At 42.9% G+C, this 18,202-nt stretch overlaps 1 protein-coding gene across 2 annotated transcripts in view; it reads left to right on the top strand.

Moving 5' to 3' along the window:
- Positions 1-18,202, top strand: part of If (integrin subunit alpha inflated) — a 72,723-nt gene that overhangs the window by 46,091 nt on the left and 8,430 nt on the right. Inside the window, exons 5-7 of one of the 2 annotated variants that reach the window (XM_076783738.1) lie at positions 2,424-2,485; positions 15,846-15,894; positions 16,903-16,983. In XM_076783738.1, the coding sequence (XP_076639853.1) occupies positions 2,424-2,485; positions 15,846-15,894; positions 16,903-16,983 (192 nt within the window). The remainder of the gene's footprint in view (positions 1-2,423; positions 2,486-15,845; positions 15,895-16,902; positions 16,984-18,202) is intronic. The other variant, XM_076783739.1, reaches the window with a different exon arrangement.

Below are 18,202 nucleotides of genomic sequence, written 5' to 3'. Positions count from 1 at the left end.
CGCGGATGGTTGCCTACCATTATACAGAAGCCACTTCGAGAACTCCAAGTATCGTTGTTTCTGGGCACTCGTCCAATTTTGTTTACCTATTCTATTGCAACCAGGTATCGCGAAATGTTGAGACAGATGTTCGTAAATCTTTCGCGAGAACCTTTTGTTCCTGAATTAGCTTTTGCTATTTAAATCCGATTCGAGGCTCCGAAGAGCAGCAGAGCACCCCGACATAGTCGCTGCCTCTCTCCGATAATTCATAATTAGCGGTTAACGACGGGCAAATAATTATGTCTCGACCTGAACGCAACCTTGGAGATTCAAATCTGCCAACGGCGCGAAGGGTTTTGTTGCTTCTGTGAATTGATAATGCCCAGTTGTCGGTTAATGGCAGCAACTCGCGACGATTACGCAGCTTATTGACGCTAACGCCGAGTGTCAGACCCGAGATTAATCTTTCCGGCGGCGCACAGTGTGTCGCGCGTGTGGGAATTCTGGAGCAAAAATCGAAATCAATCACTTTTCGACATTTTCTCCTTTATCAGTGTTTTGAGATAGGAAGATCCGTGAAACGTACGCTCCAGTTTATTTTACTTTACGAATATTCCACGGGAGATTTCGTGAAAGATCCACAGAAAATGGTCCCGTACGTGTGTCGCGCGAGCGCAGATTTGTGCATTCCCATCGTGCGCGTCGATGTACAGCGATGGGCGTAAAAGAACTTCCGTACGGTTCGAGACTACACGATAACGTCGCTGGCACGTGAAACGAAACTAAAACCTCTTTCTCCCGACGACGTCTTTTACTTCCTGCGTCGCGATGCGCCGTCTCGGCCAGGAACACCCCTTTCAGACGTTTCCCGCGATAATTGCGTTCGACGTTTCTGGAAATAGACCGTCCCGCGTAATTGGCCCGACGTTTCTCGTCTTAATTGGATAATAAACATTAGACGCCTCCGATCGTGATTTTCTTGTTCGTCCATAAATACATACGGACACTCGCGTACATCGATTTCGTTAACGACGTTGTCGCGTCTGAAAAAAATATCTTCGATCCGATTGATCGAAGTTGTAGCCGTTGAAACGGAATAATCGAAAACGGGGATCGAACTGGATCGACGCGGAAAAATGGATTTCCCGCGGTGCGTGTCGGACGCGTCTTCGGCGTCGTTTGTCTCTTTTTACGCGCGGGCAGAGGCAGCTGCTATTCCGCGGTGAAATAATCATCGCGAGGCCCGAGGCGGCGAAGAAACGCGGATATTTCTACGATTGCAAAAGGGCATTCTTGCTGGCGTAGCCTCGAGACGGAAAGAGCGAATTACCAGAAGAACGGGGCTATAATAACCCCTGCCTTTTTCTGGATGACACGTAATTGCCGCCGTAGCACGTGAAATAGAATCAGTCGCGGATAAAATGGTCTGTCAAACTCGTAGACGATCGCGCGCGCGACGCGGACGCGTCGTTTAAACTGGTTTAACGGGTGGAAAAACTGAAAATTATAGGAAATCGCCTAGCCGCGAGGCAACGATAAAAATCGCGGTCGTAGAACGCGGAATGGAAACGATAATCGTGAAATTGTTCATCGAAAAAGCGACGAATATTACTGTTACCGTTTTGTAAATTATGGTAGATCGGTTGAGACGTTACAACGATAATCGAATGATTACTGACTTCGGTCTGACAGTTTAATCGCTCCAAATCGAGTCCCGTAATCGCGTGATCGAGTTTAATTCCGTTTCGAGTTGCGAACTTTGGAACGAGGTTTCTCAGAAACGGCACGAGAGGCTCGAACGAGGAACTGATGGATCGATCCCTGGATCCCGCGGGTCGAGAGAAAATGAATCGCGAAGGCGTCACGGCGGAAGATCGATCTGGGATTAATGATGCGTGTATTCCTCGGACTTGCGCGAGAGCGTGTGGTGTAATAGACCTTTGAGGCGATGCCTATTCGACTTCTTTGTCGACGGTTTGACACACGACCTCCGATGTCACGGTGCAAAAGGTTCACGCGAACGTACACGCAAAATGTTTCAGCTTATCGTGCGGGAACGCGTCATGCTTAATGGAAATTTAAATTCTTCTGACGCTCGATGGGAAAGTAAACGGTTTCTTAGCTTAAGATTTTCTTTTCCAATGAATTCTTAAATAGAAGAGTTCGTTAATGATTCTACGTAGTGTCGACCGGAATTGAGATGATTATATTAGAGATTCGAGGGTCAAAGTTTGACCGCTGTTGCGGCCAATCAGTTTTTATTCGCGCAATGAAATTACTGGTCGAAATGTTACGATTAGGGCCCGTTTGGAAAACGTTCTCAATTATCGGGGGTACCCGGTAAGTGGGCAAGGGTCCGTTCAAACGAAACGACCGACATATGACGTCTCTGTTTGGAACAGCGAAGGACAACGCGGTATAATTGCGTGTTTCCGTTTCAGGGTACTGGGGATACCACAGGCAGGGTTCGTGTCAAGCTGGATTGGGCGCCGCCATGTCCAAGGTAAGTCCACTTGAAAAGTGCAATAGGAACATATACACTATGGGTTTCGTAATTGGGCTTGTCCGTTGATATTAAAAAAAAAACCAAGAAACAGTACTAGAAATAACATAGTGTGTAATAAATAACATTTGGTAAAAATATGAATCACCATATTATAGTGTACGAATACAAATGGTACGAATCCCTTTAAAAAAAGACATCGCCGACAAGTTTAATTTATAATTAATTCAAACGTATTATATGACAAAATAGACAATATACCAGTGTCGTAAACAACGGTTCAATACAATGAATCACCGTATTATATATAATATTCACGAATATTAGTGGGAGTAACTGTATACAGTACCCCTTAGAAAAAGGCACGGTTCGAAAGATGGGTAGTTTCTCTAACCACGAAATAAACTCATCCCCGGCGAAACGGGAATCACGTCGACCAAGGGGTCCCCCAGGTCCAGAGGCATTCTTCATACGTTTCACGTACGTCGTGTCCCTTCTCTCCCTCTCCGGGGGTAGGCGGCTGGGAAATAAAACACTAACATACCAATTTCGAATTTGTACCTATTGGCCCTGATACTTATCGCGACGCCGCGGGAACCCGGTCGAAGAAGGTATCACGGGGAATCGTGCAGGTGCAACAAACGTCCAGCGGCCTTCGGTTGGCCGCGGGTCGAGATGCATCTCGAAGAGAACCGAGTAAAAAGTGTGGCCGACGCCTACGGGGTCCGTGGGCCCATCGGGCCCCGGGATCTGCCGACGCGACGGCCAGAAAATCGAGCTTTCGACAAGACAATCGTATACGAGAGGCCGCCGATTGCCTTCCTATACCTCTGCCATGCACCACGAATACGAATGCCCCCGGTCCGGGGAAGGTGCGTAAGGTAGAAATTCACATTCCTGGCCATATTCGGTTCTCGCCGACCCCTCGTGTCGCCCCTTAACTCTTTCGGAACGCGGCAAACCGCCGGGGACACGTGGGGTTACCGTATTTATATCTCTCCGTGCATAAACACAGTTAGACTGCGCGAACGGAAAGCTCGTATTTGGCTTCCACTCGTTGACTTCAATAGTTTCGAGACTGAATTTTAATCTTGTACCCCCCCTCGTTCCCCGTCCCGACGACGCGTCCACGGGCGCCCTTTGTTGCAGCGGTGATCTGTGTAGTCGGCGTGTGCCATTCCCCCGACACCCGTGGACTTACAACATCTGGCTTCGTGCTGGGGAAACTTGGGGATAGTTCCGTGATGGGTAAAAAATTTGTTAGGGTTTGCAAGACGAAGTAAACTTAACGCACCCGTGCATACACAAGTGTATACAAAAGTATTCGAACGCTTGCGTTCATAACCTTCGACTAATGAAATAGAAGTGGCACATTTGTACTGAAAACTGAACTGTATTACAATATTTTTTTTATAAGACGAAAATCAAGAATACTAATTTGTTGATGGAGGCTTCGTTAAAAAGTTATTAACGTTTAAAGTTCCGCCCGTACTGAATTTTTTTCTAGAAAGGGAGTAGGATTTCGAGGGTAGGTCTATTCACCAAAAATGACTGTAATTGACCCCCGCAACTGAAAATAATTTTTTTAGAACGATTTGAAAAATTTTTTTTTCGTCGAAAAATTTAGGCACCTACCCCCTGTCGATTTCTCTTAAAAATTTGTTTTTCATTTTTAATAATTTTGTTTGAAGTCCTACAGAAAAGTTGTCTAATACATTTTTGTAGGTACCCATGAGCACTACTTCAGAAAAAAGTTTCATTGAAATATATTCGCTATTGTAGGAGTTATGGCTGTTTGAAAATTGGACCATTTTTACAGGGTTTTTTTCATTTTGCGGAGTCAAGGACCAACTTTTTCAATATTTTTACGATTTGTACATATTCTCCATCAAAATACGCGTAGTTTGCTTTTTTAAACATTAAAATCGTCCAATCCGTTCAGAAGTTATGACATTTTAAAGATTCGCACGAAATTTCGGAGTAACATTTCTGGCCAGAAATGATATTTTTGATAAGAAATTTTTTTCTCGAAAGTGGTTAGGATTTCGAGGGTATGTTTATTGACCAAAAACGATTGTAATGAACCCACGTAACTAAAAATAATTTTTTTAGAACGAATTAAAATTTTTTAATTTTGTCGAAAAATTTCACACCTACTCAAATTTTTTTCTCGAAAAGGGGTAGGATTTCGGGGGTATGTCTAATGACCAAAAATGATTGCAATTGACCCCCGTAACCAAAAATAATTTTTTCAGAATGATTTGAAATTTTCGAATTTAATTGTTAATATCTTTTTAACGAAGACTCAGTCAAAAAATTGATATTTTTGATTTTCGTCTTATTTTGGCCTCTAGAATCTCCTGTTAAAATTTTTCCCAGGGGTGGCCGAACACCCTGTATAACAAAGAATGGGGGATGTAGTCTTAAGGCTACATAATTTTTTTACAACATAAGCATCGCGTTTAATTCTTCTTTAAGTCTTTATTAATATGAACAACCAGCACTACCAATTGCAATTTTATAAATACCTACCAATTTAAATTTTATTCGTACATTTCCAAAATTCAATTTATGTGCTCGTAAATGAAACCTGAATCGAGCTATGGTACGTACGTTACTTTTGTCGCCATAGCGGTGTCTATGGGGCGCAAAGTGTTAAACCAAAATCGAAGGCTCCGCTCGATGGTTCACGCGCGTTATCCTGATGCGTCTGTGAACCGCGTGACCTACAGACTTGGATTTAATCTTGTCGCGAGCAAGAAACCTAGAGAGCCTGCACACGAAGCTCAATCCGCGCGGTGAGTAGCGTTATCGCGCAGCGGGACAGCTTCGATTGCCAGCAAAGAAATAGTGGGACAATTCCGCGGCCACTCAGCCGGCTATCTTGCCACGGATGTATAATTCAGAATTGTCCGGCTATATGGCAGATGTTTAATGCATGCTACGTGGTCCGTGGCCGGTTCTAACTTCGCCATTCAATGTTAATACCCCACCCCCGCAGCCGAAACGCTCAATCGTGGCTTTTACCCACGGTCCTCGACGCTGCCGCGGATGATTTTAGGCAAATTCGATTCTTGCTCGCGCTCCCCCTTCTCGCTTGTCTTTATCCGACGTTTTCGGAGCCGGTTGTTGCCGCTGGCGAATTTTAATCGACCGTTTAACTCCGAACGAAGACGTTTCTTTTCTGGCAGGATCGCTAAACGACGAGAAAATGATCTTTTTCTGATTATTTTGTCGACGCAGCGCCGAATTCGAAATTGCTGATTTTAATTCCATAGAACCGTACCCTGTCGATATTTATTATTAGGGAAATATTGTTTCTACTTGGTTCAAAACGCAGTTTGTTTTCAATGAATTTTCTTCCCCTCCGACCATCGGGCTGTCTGCGGAACGATTGAATTACTAGAGGAATCCCCGCGTGCACTAAATCTCGAGGTCAGTGATTTAGGAGCCTCCTCGACGCCATTGAGTATGCAATCGACCATCGATCTTCGCGTTAAACCGCCGCTCGAGGTATCTACCTCTGTTGTACCTGGTTCCGCGCGTTATCCTTCGATCTACAGAGGATCTAGTCAAGATCGATTGATATCCGGCCGATATCGATCTATACGACTCGGCCGCGCATCGATCCTCGCTCACTGGACGCCGTATACCCGCGTTTATCGAACCGAAAATAACTCCGTGGAGGTCTTTTCGTGAAATCTTAATGCTCGAACGGAATTCCAGATTCGCGGCGTCGCTCGCGATCGAGATCGATAGAGATTTATCTGTCAGGCTACATCATGCTGGAAAATGGCACTCGATAATTCTGTTACCAAGAGTTTATCTTGTTCGAAGCGATCGTCGAGTTCGAGTAATTTGTGAACGGTTGCTTCCTGTTTGAAATAAAAAAAATAATTATCCGAAGTGGTCTACCAGAAGAAGCATCTGGCGGAGACGAACTCGTAAATTGTAAGCTCTCGACTCGCTTCCCATAATATTATCGAAAACAGAGCCAAGACCACCCTCTTGCGTGTATCTCTAGTCGTCCCCGGGCCACTTGTCCAACAATACAAGCTAAAATACAGCAGCGTCCACTCCACTTTCACGTTATCGCGCTCGAAAGGGACTCTTAACTTTCGCGATTCAGAAAAACGATTTCCGCCCGAACCGTGCGCTTTCGTTTTCCACTTGCAACAGCCAGCCGCTTTGTCCGTCATCGGGGCCCCGTTTCTTGTCGGGAATTCGTGCAATCTCTTTCTCCATGCTTTCGCTCGCACGATATGGATGCATTTGAGCGCGCAAGGTGGTCGAGAATTTTATTCACATCGAACAACTTATGCATACGTCTTTCGTTGCACGAATGTTTATAACCACGTTTTGGCTATTTTTCACGAGCTCGACTCGTTTTACCCAATTTTTTATTACACTATTACATAATTGGGGTTCTACTTCATGAATGGCGGCTATAATATTGTCTTTTAGCTCGTCAATCGTTTGTGGTTTATCGACGTAAACTTTACTTTTTAAAAAACCCCATAGGACAAATTTTCATATTTTCATTTGTTCACTTCTTCATAAAGGGTGTTTAACCGTCAAATAAATACATAAATGAATAAATAAAAACTATTGCTTTGAGTTGTAGTAATATAATCCGAGTATTCTTTACTTAGAGAAACTAAATTAAAAAGAAATAATTAAATATACTGAAAGATGGTGGGCGTACGCGGAGTTGTTCGGAAGCCGGGGGCGCAAGTCGCCGGAGAACTTATTGGCCATCCGAAATGCGTGCATACACATGGAGCCTATGGCATAAATTTCGCCGTGCTCCCATACATATTTGAGCAACCGGTTATATTTTAATCTCGCATGGCCGTTTCCTTCCCCTCGCGATCGGCGCCGGAATACAACTCGTGCCGGTCGTGTATCGTGTAGACGGACCGGAGCCCCGGCCCGCCATTGTCTCGGTTGCAAATTTTTCGCGTGTAGAAGCATCGCGGGCAGCGCTACTCCGTAGGGGGTACATCGTGTCGGTTTCTCCTGTTGCGCGTGTTCCAGACCCGCTTCTGTGTCCTGACCGTGTCGTACGAGTACACCGGACAAATGCACGTATTTGCTTGGCTACCGGTTCGCTAATATCTTCGGTGTAGAACCTGTCGGTGCGGGGGTTGCAAAATTTACCGGGGACGGGGACTCCTTTTCCTCCTCACCGACCGTTTAACAAACCGTCGATACTTTGCTCATCGGTACGACGCATTTTGTAAAAACAAATATTTGTTATTTTTTTATTAAAGGATTAAGCATTTTAAAAACGTGTCTGTAGTCTGTCTGGCGTGGTACGTTTAATGGCGTCACTTCTCGTATTCGCCAACAGAGGGCTACGCTCTTGTCTCTCTCGCAAGCGCTTGACTGACCACTCCGTTTCTATACAGAGTGTTCGACCATACCTGGGGAAAATTTTAACGGGGGGTTCTAGAAGCCAAAGTAAGACAACAATCAAGAATACCAATTTGTTGATCGAAGTTTCGTTATAAAGTTATTAACGTCTAAATTTTCGCCTGTAGGAACCTGTTAGGAACATTAGTATAGGTTTTTTCGTCTTTATATAGTAGATTAAATTTGTTTTACTTTATCGTATTTTTTTGTCCGCAATAAGTGCAATTTTGTGTTCAAACCAAAGTGTAAACTATTTGTACTCAAACAGAGTCATCAGTCTGTAAGATGGAGTTCTAAGTCATCGGTTCCTATTTTGTACGTTTAAGGATCATCGTTACTTTTAGTTGATTTTGTTGTATATACCATCAGAGACTTTAATATACGTATATTCCAAAAAGAAAAGAGCCTACTAGATGGGAAGCCTTCTTGCTATCTCGTTTACAATTCCTACACCTAGCAAAGCGCGTCACTTTGGGTCTTTGTTGGATCGGAAGCGCAATCAGTCGCGGTTGTACGAAGCAAAGCGGAGTCGTCGACGATCGTTCCAGCGATTTAGAAGGGGGGGAGGAGGCGTGGATGGCGCCGGAACACGGTAGTCACGGTTATTGCACCCGCAGTGAGTGCATCGGGACCCATTGGGCGTGCACGTGACTCGGTCGCACGTTTGACATTGTTTGGCCGACCGAGGAGGATCCATTGTTCCCGGCACCGTGCGAATCGCCGCGCGGACCGGCATACCGGCCCACAAATAATAACATTTCATCGCGACGATAAATAAAACCGCCCTGCCCCCTCTCCAGCCCCTAAAATGCACCGAGCTGGCGCCACTCCGGTACGCGGCGACCGCGGTGCATACGAAGCTGCATTCTCCCGTTCGATGCGCTGACGTAATCGAGGTGTTCCGCCGATAGGGTTCCTGGGAGTACTTTATGTCATAGCACCGGAGCCTCTGCTCGAGCAGGAAATTAATGGAGTACTCTCGAACGTACGTGTTTACAAGGGGATCGTCGCGTTCGATGAATCAGTCCTCCGTCTACCGAATAATTGTAAAATTAGAAAGAAGAAGATTTAAAAATGATCGCATCGGGTGACTTAACGATTTGGAATATTAATGGTCGTTTCTAGTTCGCGTCACGCGCGTGTTCGCGAACGGATCCAATTATAGGAATCTACATCCGTAATAGTCATAGAACGCGGGAAGGAAGCACCTAATGCAAATGCAGTGACTCAACGGCATAAAGTCTGAGGTCCAAGCAGAATTACACCGGGGACCGTGCTGTTTGCAACGCGACAACGCTCGCGAGTATCGTACGCGCTGGATCCTAATGGAGCAAAGATTACTTATCGGAGGGCAGTGAAAACGCATTCCTATTATTCTTCCTAGACTCTACGTTACGTTCTCCATTGCGCCTAGAGATTCTTGCTCCCTGTGCACCGGGCGGGAGACTTTATCTTCTGGACTGCAAAATTCACTAAAAATAACACGTTTCTCTGTCGAGGGATATTCTCGATATTTTTTTAAATTATAGTATAACTAATATTCAATAGTTCAATGGGGTACTTGTTATTTTATAGTGGTCTTATCACCATGAGAGTCAGCGTATTAAGAAACGCTTTTAATAATATTAGGTCGTCCCATATGTTCGTTTTGTATTGCAACTTAAAGCAATATTTTAAACATATAATGGAATTTTATGAAAAACAGTAAACCTCTTGTTCGACAACTCCCTTTCCTTTGGCAAAGCAGTTATATCGTTATATCGAGATTTTTCCTTCAAAGTTTCACTATTTTATAACAAATTATTTTTAAAAATTCGTACGTGCAATTGAAACATTAAACATTTATCAGAAAAAGTTTCATAGTTACGGCCAAAAAATCCTCGAATATTGCCTTTATTTTCAGCCGTCATAGTGGTTTTCCCCTTTAATATCGGTTTATTAACGGGTTAGCGGCCGGTGTTGCGCATAAAAATTGGAAGAATCGTCGTATCGGTTTCAGCAGCGGTTGAATAAGCAAAGGATGGCTCGCGAGGCGAAAAGTCGAGGTCCCGGAGCGCCTCGAGGAGGACGCTTTGTCGCGTCGACGTAGCACGCGTGTTCGAAGCGCGTATGTACGCGCGTAATCCTGCCGCGGAAAGAGATAGCCCATAGGGAGGGAAAAAGGGTACTCGCGACACGGCAGCGGCGAGCAAGCCAACAGCAACGGCAGGAGAGTCTCAGGTGGCCATTTAAGGCACGGACATTTCGTTCTGTCACCGTGTTCCGTGTTCAGCGTCGGGCAGCGTTGCGAGGAGGCCACCTACGCGCCGGTGGTCCTCCTTCCTTAGCGGCTGCATTGTTTTATAAACGGCCGCCATTTCTCATGATAAGGAGAGTAAAACGAAACTAGACACGGCCCTTTCGCCGGAACGGAACCGGGGAATCCGGTCGGTGCCGTCACATTTTCGCGTTTTAGTTCTTCCCGCGCTCCGCTGTATCCTCGTCCCATCTCGACGAAACGATTTCTCGTACCCGGTCCCTTTTTCTCCTATCGGCGAACCAACTTCTTCAAATGCTCTCTCCGCGAGCCTTCGGTTTCTCCCGACTTCGTCTTGGGGGGAAAAATAAAACTCTTACACGCCAGGTTGCAGCAACATTTAGTAATCGTTCCCTTTATAGAGATTCTTTTGATCCGATGAACCTCCTCTTCGGTCGTTGAAATCACCACGCGTGACTCGAAAAGAATATTTCGAGAAAGTAGATAAAATATGGAAACTCGCGAACGAGCCTGTAGAAGTGATTATCGTTAAATAATTGAATACGTTTGGTCGTTCTGACGGTAACTCCCGAGGCTCGCCGCGTTTCCGTACATCTCGTTCCTCGTTCGATCCGTGGAATCCGTGTCTTTTATTGTGCACGCGCGTGGGCGTTAGACTGCACCGGCGCGTAGGTGCATCGCGAGAGAGCACGCCGACATTGTCCCGCGATTAACACTTTGATCCCGGTGATATTTAAGCGAGACCTTGGCTGGCTCTGACCTCTCGCTGGGGTCAATGCAGCGGGTGGTATCGCGAAAGGTCGCGGACGCCTGATTCCAGAACAAGTACCTGCGACGAACATTCATCCAGAGCAACTTTTCTAATAAAATCCTTCTCACTCCTTGAAACTTGTTCCTAATATTTCTATATACCCATACTCACGGAGTATTTTCAAATTTAGTCAAATGTTTCACAAAAATACAGCAAACGAATTTTGGAAAAATTCAAATTAACGTGGAAATATTGATTCAACCTTATCTGCACCGAAACTTCGTGTTTTCGTGTTTAGAGAACAATGTGTACGCAGAAGATATCGATATTTATAGAGAATTTGTCCACGATAACGAGGCTCGCGTTAATCTGGGTACACAGGGTACAGCGAAAAAGCTCGAACCAAAGACGCGGATCGTTTCGCACGAGGTGGCATCCAATTAATTGTGCAAATGCTGTGCGTAAAGTTACCCTCGTGTTTGCTTTATTCGCGCTGGGCCTCGGTTAAGTTTATTTCACGCGTGTGCGACGTCCGCGATTTAAATTGCGGGGGGAGGAATCGGCGATCGCAGGGAACCCGTGCGATTAAATTCTCGTTTCAGGTGAGAGCGCGACGCGCGACAACCCGTAATTAAACTAACGATTAACGACCATGATCATCGAGTAATCAATAATCATTATGGTAAAATATGCCTGACAAGCGAATGCAATCGTTGGACGAGAACTCGTTAATCTCATTAATGAACTCATTATCCTGTCTTGCGAACGTTTGTGTAATTCAGAAAAATACCAAATATCTATCAGATAAAATACAGGGTGTTCGGTCACCCCTGGGGTAAATGTTAATGGGAGATTCTAGAGATCAAAATAAGACGAAAATCAAGAATACTAATTTGTTGATGGAGGCTTCGTTAAAAAGTTATTAACGTTTAAAGTTCCACCTGTACTGAATTTTTTTCTCGAAAGTGGGTAGGATTTCTAGGGTATGTCTAATGACCAAAAATGATTGTAATTGACCCCTGCAACCAAAAATAATTTTTCCAGAACGTTTTAAAATTTTTTTTTTTCGCCGAAAAATTTAGGCACTTACCCCCTGTCGATTTTTCTTGAAAATGCGTTATTCATTTTTAATAATTTTGTTTGACGCCGTACAGAAAAGTTGTCTAATACTTCTTTGTAGGTACCCATGAGCTCTACTTCAGAAAAAAGTTTCATTGAAATATATTCACAATTGTAGGAGTTATGGCTGTTTGAAAATTGAACCATTTTTATGGGGTTTTTCTCATTTTGCGGAGTCAAGGACCAACTTTTTCAATATTTTTACGATTTGTACACATTCTCCATCAAAATACGCGGCGTTTGGCTTTTTGAACATTAAAATCGTCCAATCCGTTCAGAAGTTATGGTGTTTTAAAGATTCGCATGAAATTTCGGGAAACCATTTCTGGCCAGAAATGATATTTTTGATAAGGAATTTTTTTCTCGAAAGTGGTTAAGATTTCGAGGGTATGTCTATTGACAAAAAACGATTGTAATGAACCCCCGTAACTAAAAATAATTTTTTTAGAACGAATTGAAATTTTTTAATTTTGTCGAAAAATTTCACACCTATTCAAATTTTTTTCTCGAAAAGGGGTAGGATTTCGGGGGTATGTCTAATGACCAAAAATGATTGCAATTGATCCCCACAACCAAAAATAATTTTTTCAGAATGATTTGAAATTTTCGAATTTAATTGTCAATATCTTTTTAACGAAGCCTCAGTCAAAAAATTGATATTCTTGATTTTTGTTTTATTTTGGCCTCTAGAATCTCCTGTTAAAATTTTTCCCCGGGGGTGGCCGAACACCCTGTGTATAAGTTGACAGTTTATAGTGAAAAATAAATCTGATGGTTGTAAATATATGTCACGTATGAAACACGTCCGGGTGTATTTTTCTGCTTTCGAAAAAGTCGTTTTTCTGCCTTTATGGCCGACTCAGTCTCATTCATATTGCATGAATTTATCGTGAATCGCGTCCGCGCATTCAGCTTCTTGCGATCATTCATGTAGACCGTTGATTAATATGTATGCGAGACATAATCTTTACTACTGTTGCATCGCCGTTAGATAAGGCTGTAGGAGGCTTACCGTTACGCCGTGTAAAACGTAAACGCATCGCGTGCAAGGAACTCGACTCTGTGTCGACCATGGCAAATACACTGTTAACGAGGCCCACGCTCGTACCGAGACGTTCGATGGAATATTAAGTTTCAATAACAAGAGTGGTACTTTGAGTAAACACGCGAGATAACTTTGAACAATCGTTACCTTGGTTTCTATTTTTAAACCAGCGATTAATAAGACTAGATATGCAAGCAGAGTTTACGAACTACAGGACAAATAGACTCGTACATATCACTGTAACTAAATATATTTATGCATTTATGAGACATTTTAATTCTTAAAAAATTACATAATGCACTTGATATGCAAAAATATAAGAAATGCGTAAGATACGAGTTACTGTATTTAGGGGTTGAGACAACCCTCTACGAAGCTCCCATTTCATTAATTCTGCTGAGACTACTCGCTTGTCATTAAGTCTTATATGTACAGAGTGTTCGGCCAAGAATGTAGAGGCCAAAATCAAGAATACCAATTTGTTGATCGAGGTTTCGTTACAAAGTTATTAACGTTTAAATTGTCACTTGTAGGAACCTGTTAGGAATATCAGTATAGTTTTCTTCGTCCCTTTTCTATACTGATTCTATATAGTAGATTAAGTTTGTTTTACTTTCCCGTATTTTTTTAATTCCGCAACAGGTGTAATTTTGTGTTCAAACCAAAGTGTAGACTACTTGTATTCACGAGGTATTCGTGAAAAATAGTATACGATTGAAAGATTATTTGGAATTAAGTCGTTCGTCAAGGGATTAATAAAAATATGAATTTGCATAAAGATCCACAGTCTAATTATAATACATAAATGATATAGCTGTTAATATTAATTTTCAAGAAAGTCGTCGACTCGAAGCAGCTACTGTCGATTGTAAACAACAGGTGACGTTCGTTGCCAAACACGTAATGAATTTTAATAGATTGCCTATTGTTTGAAACGAAACGGTATCGATGCAAACGTTTATCGAGAGACAAACGAAACTTGTGCACACACCTGATACGAAGTATCGTAATTCGAGCTTATTAAGCGCACGGTTATAATTTTTCTCACGCGCCGCGCGGCCGTAAGTAGTATAGGTCTGCACGCGTCAGACGCGTAAAACCTGCGTGAAAGTATCAACGCGCCATGCATGGGAACAACCGATACGTAGGTTCAACCGCGATAGGTATGTCGATGATTTCGAGTGGCACTCGAGTGGTTCATGCACCGATTAAGTGCAGTCGAGCATCGGAGACCCGTTGGTGTGCGAACGTGGGGCTCAAGAGTGTTGTTTTATCGCGGGGCGCCGAACGTTACGACACCGTAACGCATTCAAGCCGATCCAGCGTCACGCTGGATCTATTGCTCTTCGATCCCAACCACTTGTCTTTGCATTAACTTTTCGCGAAGTTTAAAATAACATCTGCCGATCACCGTGAACTTCTGCACGGAAGACAGCCACGGTTCTATTTTCCATCGACAACAACTTAACGAAACTTTGTTTTTAGACAAATTACTCACAATTTTGCATAGAACTTATTTATTTACAGTCTCGTTAAAATTGAAGACTTCTATCTAGATTTATTTTCTTTAACACTAGAACTACAATTATAGTGTATTTATTTGTACCACAGAAATTAAAACCATAGATACGTGAAGAAATGTATAATGCAATGGACATAAGTGTTCGTTCATTTTCTTATCTTCATCTCTCTCGAGTAAATTTGTAACAATTTTGATTGAAAATTACGAATGGGTCATTTTGACTGCTTTGGTAGTTCTAGAGTTAACTAATATACAGAATTAATTTTTGTTAGCTCCTTAACGATATAGTAGTTAATTTTGCAACATTTTCACGTCGCTAGTATACATTTGTCTTTGCAATAGATTAACAAAATAACTTCGATCGATTTGTTTACCCATTTTGAATCGAAAATAAAATCATGGTTTGGAGAATTAACGAAAATAGTAAGTGCTTTCGTCAGAACCTCGAAATGTAACATTTCGTACGTTGAATTCTGAGTTCCCGGTTGCGAAGTCGCAACCGTGTTCCAGCGATTCTTTCCAGAACGGTCAAAGTGGTTCTCTGTACACGTTCGAAGGGATCCCAGCAGCCGATCGGGCAATTTTTCCGCGAGCACGCGGAGATCGTCGCGTACCAAGAAGCCTCTATCGCGAAGGCCACAAGCAAGACACATTTAACATGCGTGACGCGATTCTGTGTACGCGCGAACCGCCGTATATGTATACGAGCGACTGATTTATCGCGTATCGGGCTCTCGTATCGCCATTATCTCGCGAATTAAATACAAAATTTGATCGTTCGTGGGTGCGTCCGTTTCCTAGTTGCGTTGCCAGCGGCTACGAAAAATGGCGGTTCGATAATCGTGCTTGTTGTTGTTCTGTTACTTTGCACTGTGCTTCTACTCGAGAATTCCTATAAACGATCTAGGAAGTGTCGATCGTTTGTTTCCTTCGAGCGTCTACGAACAATGGACGTTAGTTTAAGAAACAAAATGCAGAGTAAATTAATTTCGAACGATTGTCAAGCTGATCTGGTACTGATTCCTATGTAACTTATCGTAGTATGTGTAATCAATCGACGAAGCGTTTGTAGCTTCCACGGTTGAAGTTTCAGATATGCTAACGATCGAGGGAATTTGAAGAACCGTTGCGTTCGATTCAGAGAACTTGAATGAATTTCGTTGATAAAAAGGATCAGCTAAAGCGCTTCCCACCGTTAGTTATTTGACATCGATAAATTCCTTTAATGGCACACCTCTCTATTTGTTACAGAACGGTGAGAGACTCTTCATCGGGGCACCAGGAAGTTGGTACTGGCAAGGTAAAATTCTTTATCAATTCACTTGGCTACAAAGTTCGATCTAGGTCACAGTTTTACAATCAGATCTACCTTAAAACGCGATACCTTGTGTGTATATCAGTCGCGTGTCGACGTTAGGTCAATCGAGTACCAAATTTTCCAATCGAAACTTTTACAAATATTCGAATATCGAACATTAATATTACAGAGACACGTTGTTGCATCAGAGAGGAAGCTTTCCATCAATTTTATTTTTCTAAATTTTATTCGTGTTCAACGTGTATACGAGGGAATATAATTTCTGGAAACAGTATATAACCACAGTGTTACGACAAATGTTACTTAAATTCGTTATACGATGAAAAGTGTACTCATTGGCTACGAGTGAACAGAGTGATTCTAGAAACTATAAACTGATTCAACAAACATACCCATTTCTGTCATCGTTTATTTAAAAGCTGCAGTTCGTTCAAATCCCTAGAATCACATTGTATAATGCACGCCCAGCGAGAAAAGTGGTAAAATTCGAAAACAAAACTATAAATTGTTATGTGCAAAGACAAAAGAAAATTGCCAAATTATTTCAGCGAAAGATATCAATATCAAGTCCGACGATCGTTCCATTTTCACAATTGCAACACTTTTCTCTCGGGAGCGCTCATTTTTATTAAAACGAACGAATATCTAGAATCACTACTATTGCTATAGTAATAAGGGGTTAATACTAATTACAGTGGTAGATCCACATAATAGTCAAAATTAAGATTCCAACGATCTCTAACTTCTTTCTGAAATAATTGGGCTTACCTAAATTTTCAATCGAATTAGAATTGCATTTAAATCTACCCCCTCTTCCCCCTTTCGCTGTATTGGTCGGCGAAAAGCCAATTTTCCACTAATAAAAAAGGCGAAAGTTCGAGCTTTTGATAACGCCTGGGCGATGGAGCGACGACCGGGTTTCACCGCGACTACCTCGAGTTCTGTGAATGTTAGAATGATTCAGAGGAGACTCTCGTTAAACAATTACAGGTCAGATATACTCGATCAGCACCGATATCAGGTTGCAGTTCGTAGCGACGACGTTGTTCACCCCCGAAGCAGATGGATCAGGTACCGCGTATTTGCAGGCGACCTTAATCAAACGAACCAATCAACGTCGTCGACCGAAACCAGCCCCTTTAAAACCTCTAATCAGCTGCTATTCTCTTAACGACGATTCCCATTAACAAGTGTTGCTTGAACGTTCGCTGGAGAAAAAAAACGATCTCGGCGTCCATCAGAGTCGACATAGATTCGCAACCTTCGTCGTTGCAAAATTGGTCGAATTTTATTTTTGATCGTGAATACGGAACAATTGTTCGGATAAAAATTTATCTAAACAACGTCTATAATCGTGCTTCGTTTGGGTTAGTACGATGTACCCAAATTTATTATTTATTATCCCGGACGAAGTGGCGAGTGTAAAGTTTGTTTTGACGATGGTTGCGTGGACGTGAGTGGGCGTCGAACGGTGTTCGAAATTTGTCGAAAAGCAACGAGACACCAGTAATCACGATCTCCGCGCGTTCACACTTGCTTGGCAGTGGCCCCAATTAATTTCCATTAATTACTCGTAACGCCAATCGGTCATCCGGCTTTTCCACTCATAAGATTTCACCGCAACATTAACAAGACGCCTGTGATTAATAATTTCGATCGAAACTGCGCAGAACTGTCACGCTCAAGAGCGGTCGCGAAAACGAGCGGATACGTAAAGGCGAACACTTTTGTTCGGTGCATCGGGTCAGATTCGCAATTACCGCGAAGTAATCTTGTATGCTTGACAGTTTGAGGTCTGGTAACGCCGCCGTGCCACTCCCATCGAATGATTAATATCCGATTTACGATTAATGTACCGTGTGCTATTATTATTTATTAATTACCGTCAGGTGAGCCGAGGGTGGCAATATCTAACGGTTGAGGGCCTGCTTTTTACAGCTTCGTCTCTCTAATCGACTTCACAGGCCATTTCAACGCTGCTATTTAGTCTACTGCTATTTAGCGAACGGAGTAATATCGCCGCCCTTGCGAATAGAATTGCTTAGAAGCTAGATTAATAATAATGTTAAACAGCTTACGATTTACATTTGTGTTCTTTTCCCGAGCGTTTCTCCTGACTGCGATTTCGATTTTTCTTTTCTACCCATCGATGGTACCGTAGCAGGTTGTAGCCGTACGAAATGTCCGATTTTTAAGTAAATTTTAATTAAATCGCCCGTCTTGCGTTAACCGATCGCAAGCTTTTTTCACCGTCTTCGTAAAAGGTCTTGGCTAGCTGCAACTCGCCAGG

The sequence above is a fragment of the Colletes latitarsis genome, chromosome 2 (assembly GCF_051014445.1).
Source record: "Colletes latitarsis isolate SP2378_abdomen chromosome 2, iyColLati1, whole genome shotgun sequence".
In the NCBI taxonomy this organism is placed as follows: Eukaryota; Metazoa; Arthropoda; class Insecta; order Hymenoptera; family Colletidae; genus Colletes; species Colletes latitarsis.
This window is presented reverse-complemented; position numbering and strand designations above follow the sequence as displayed.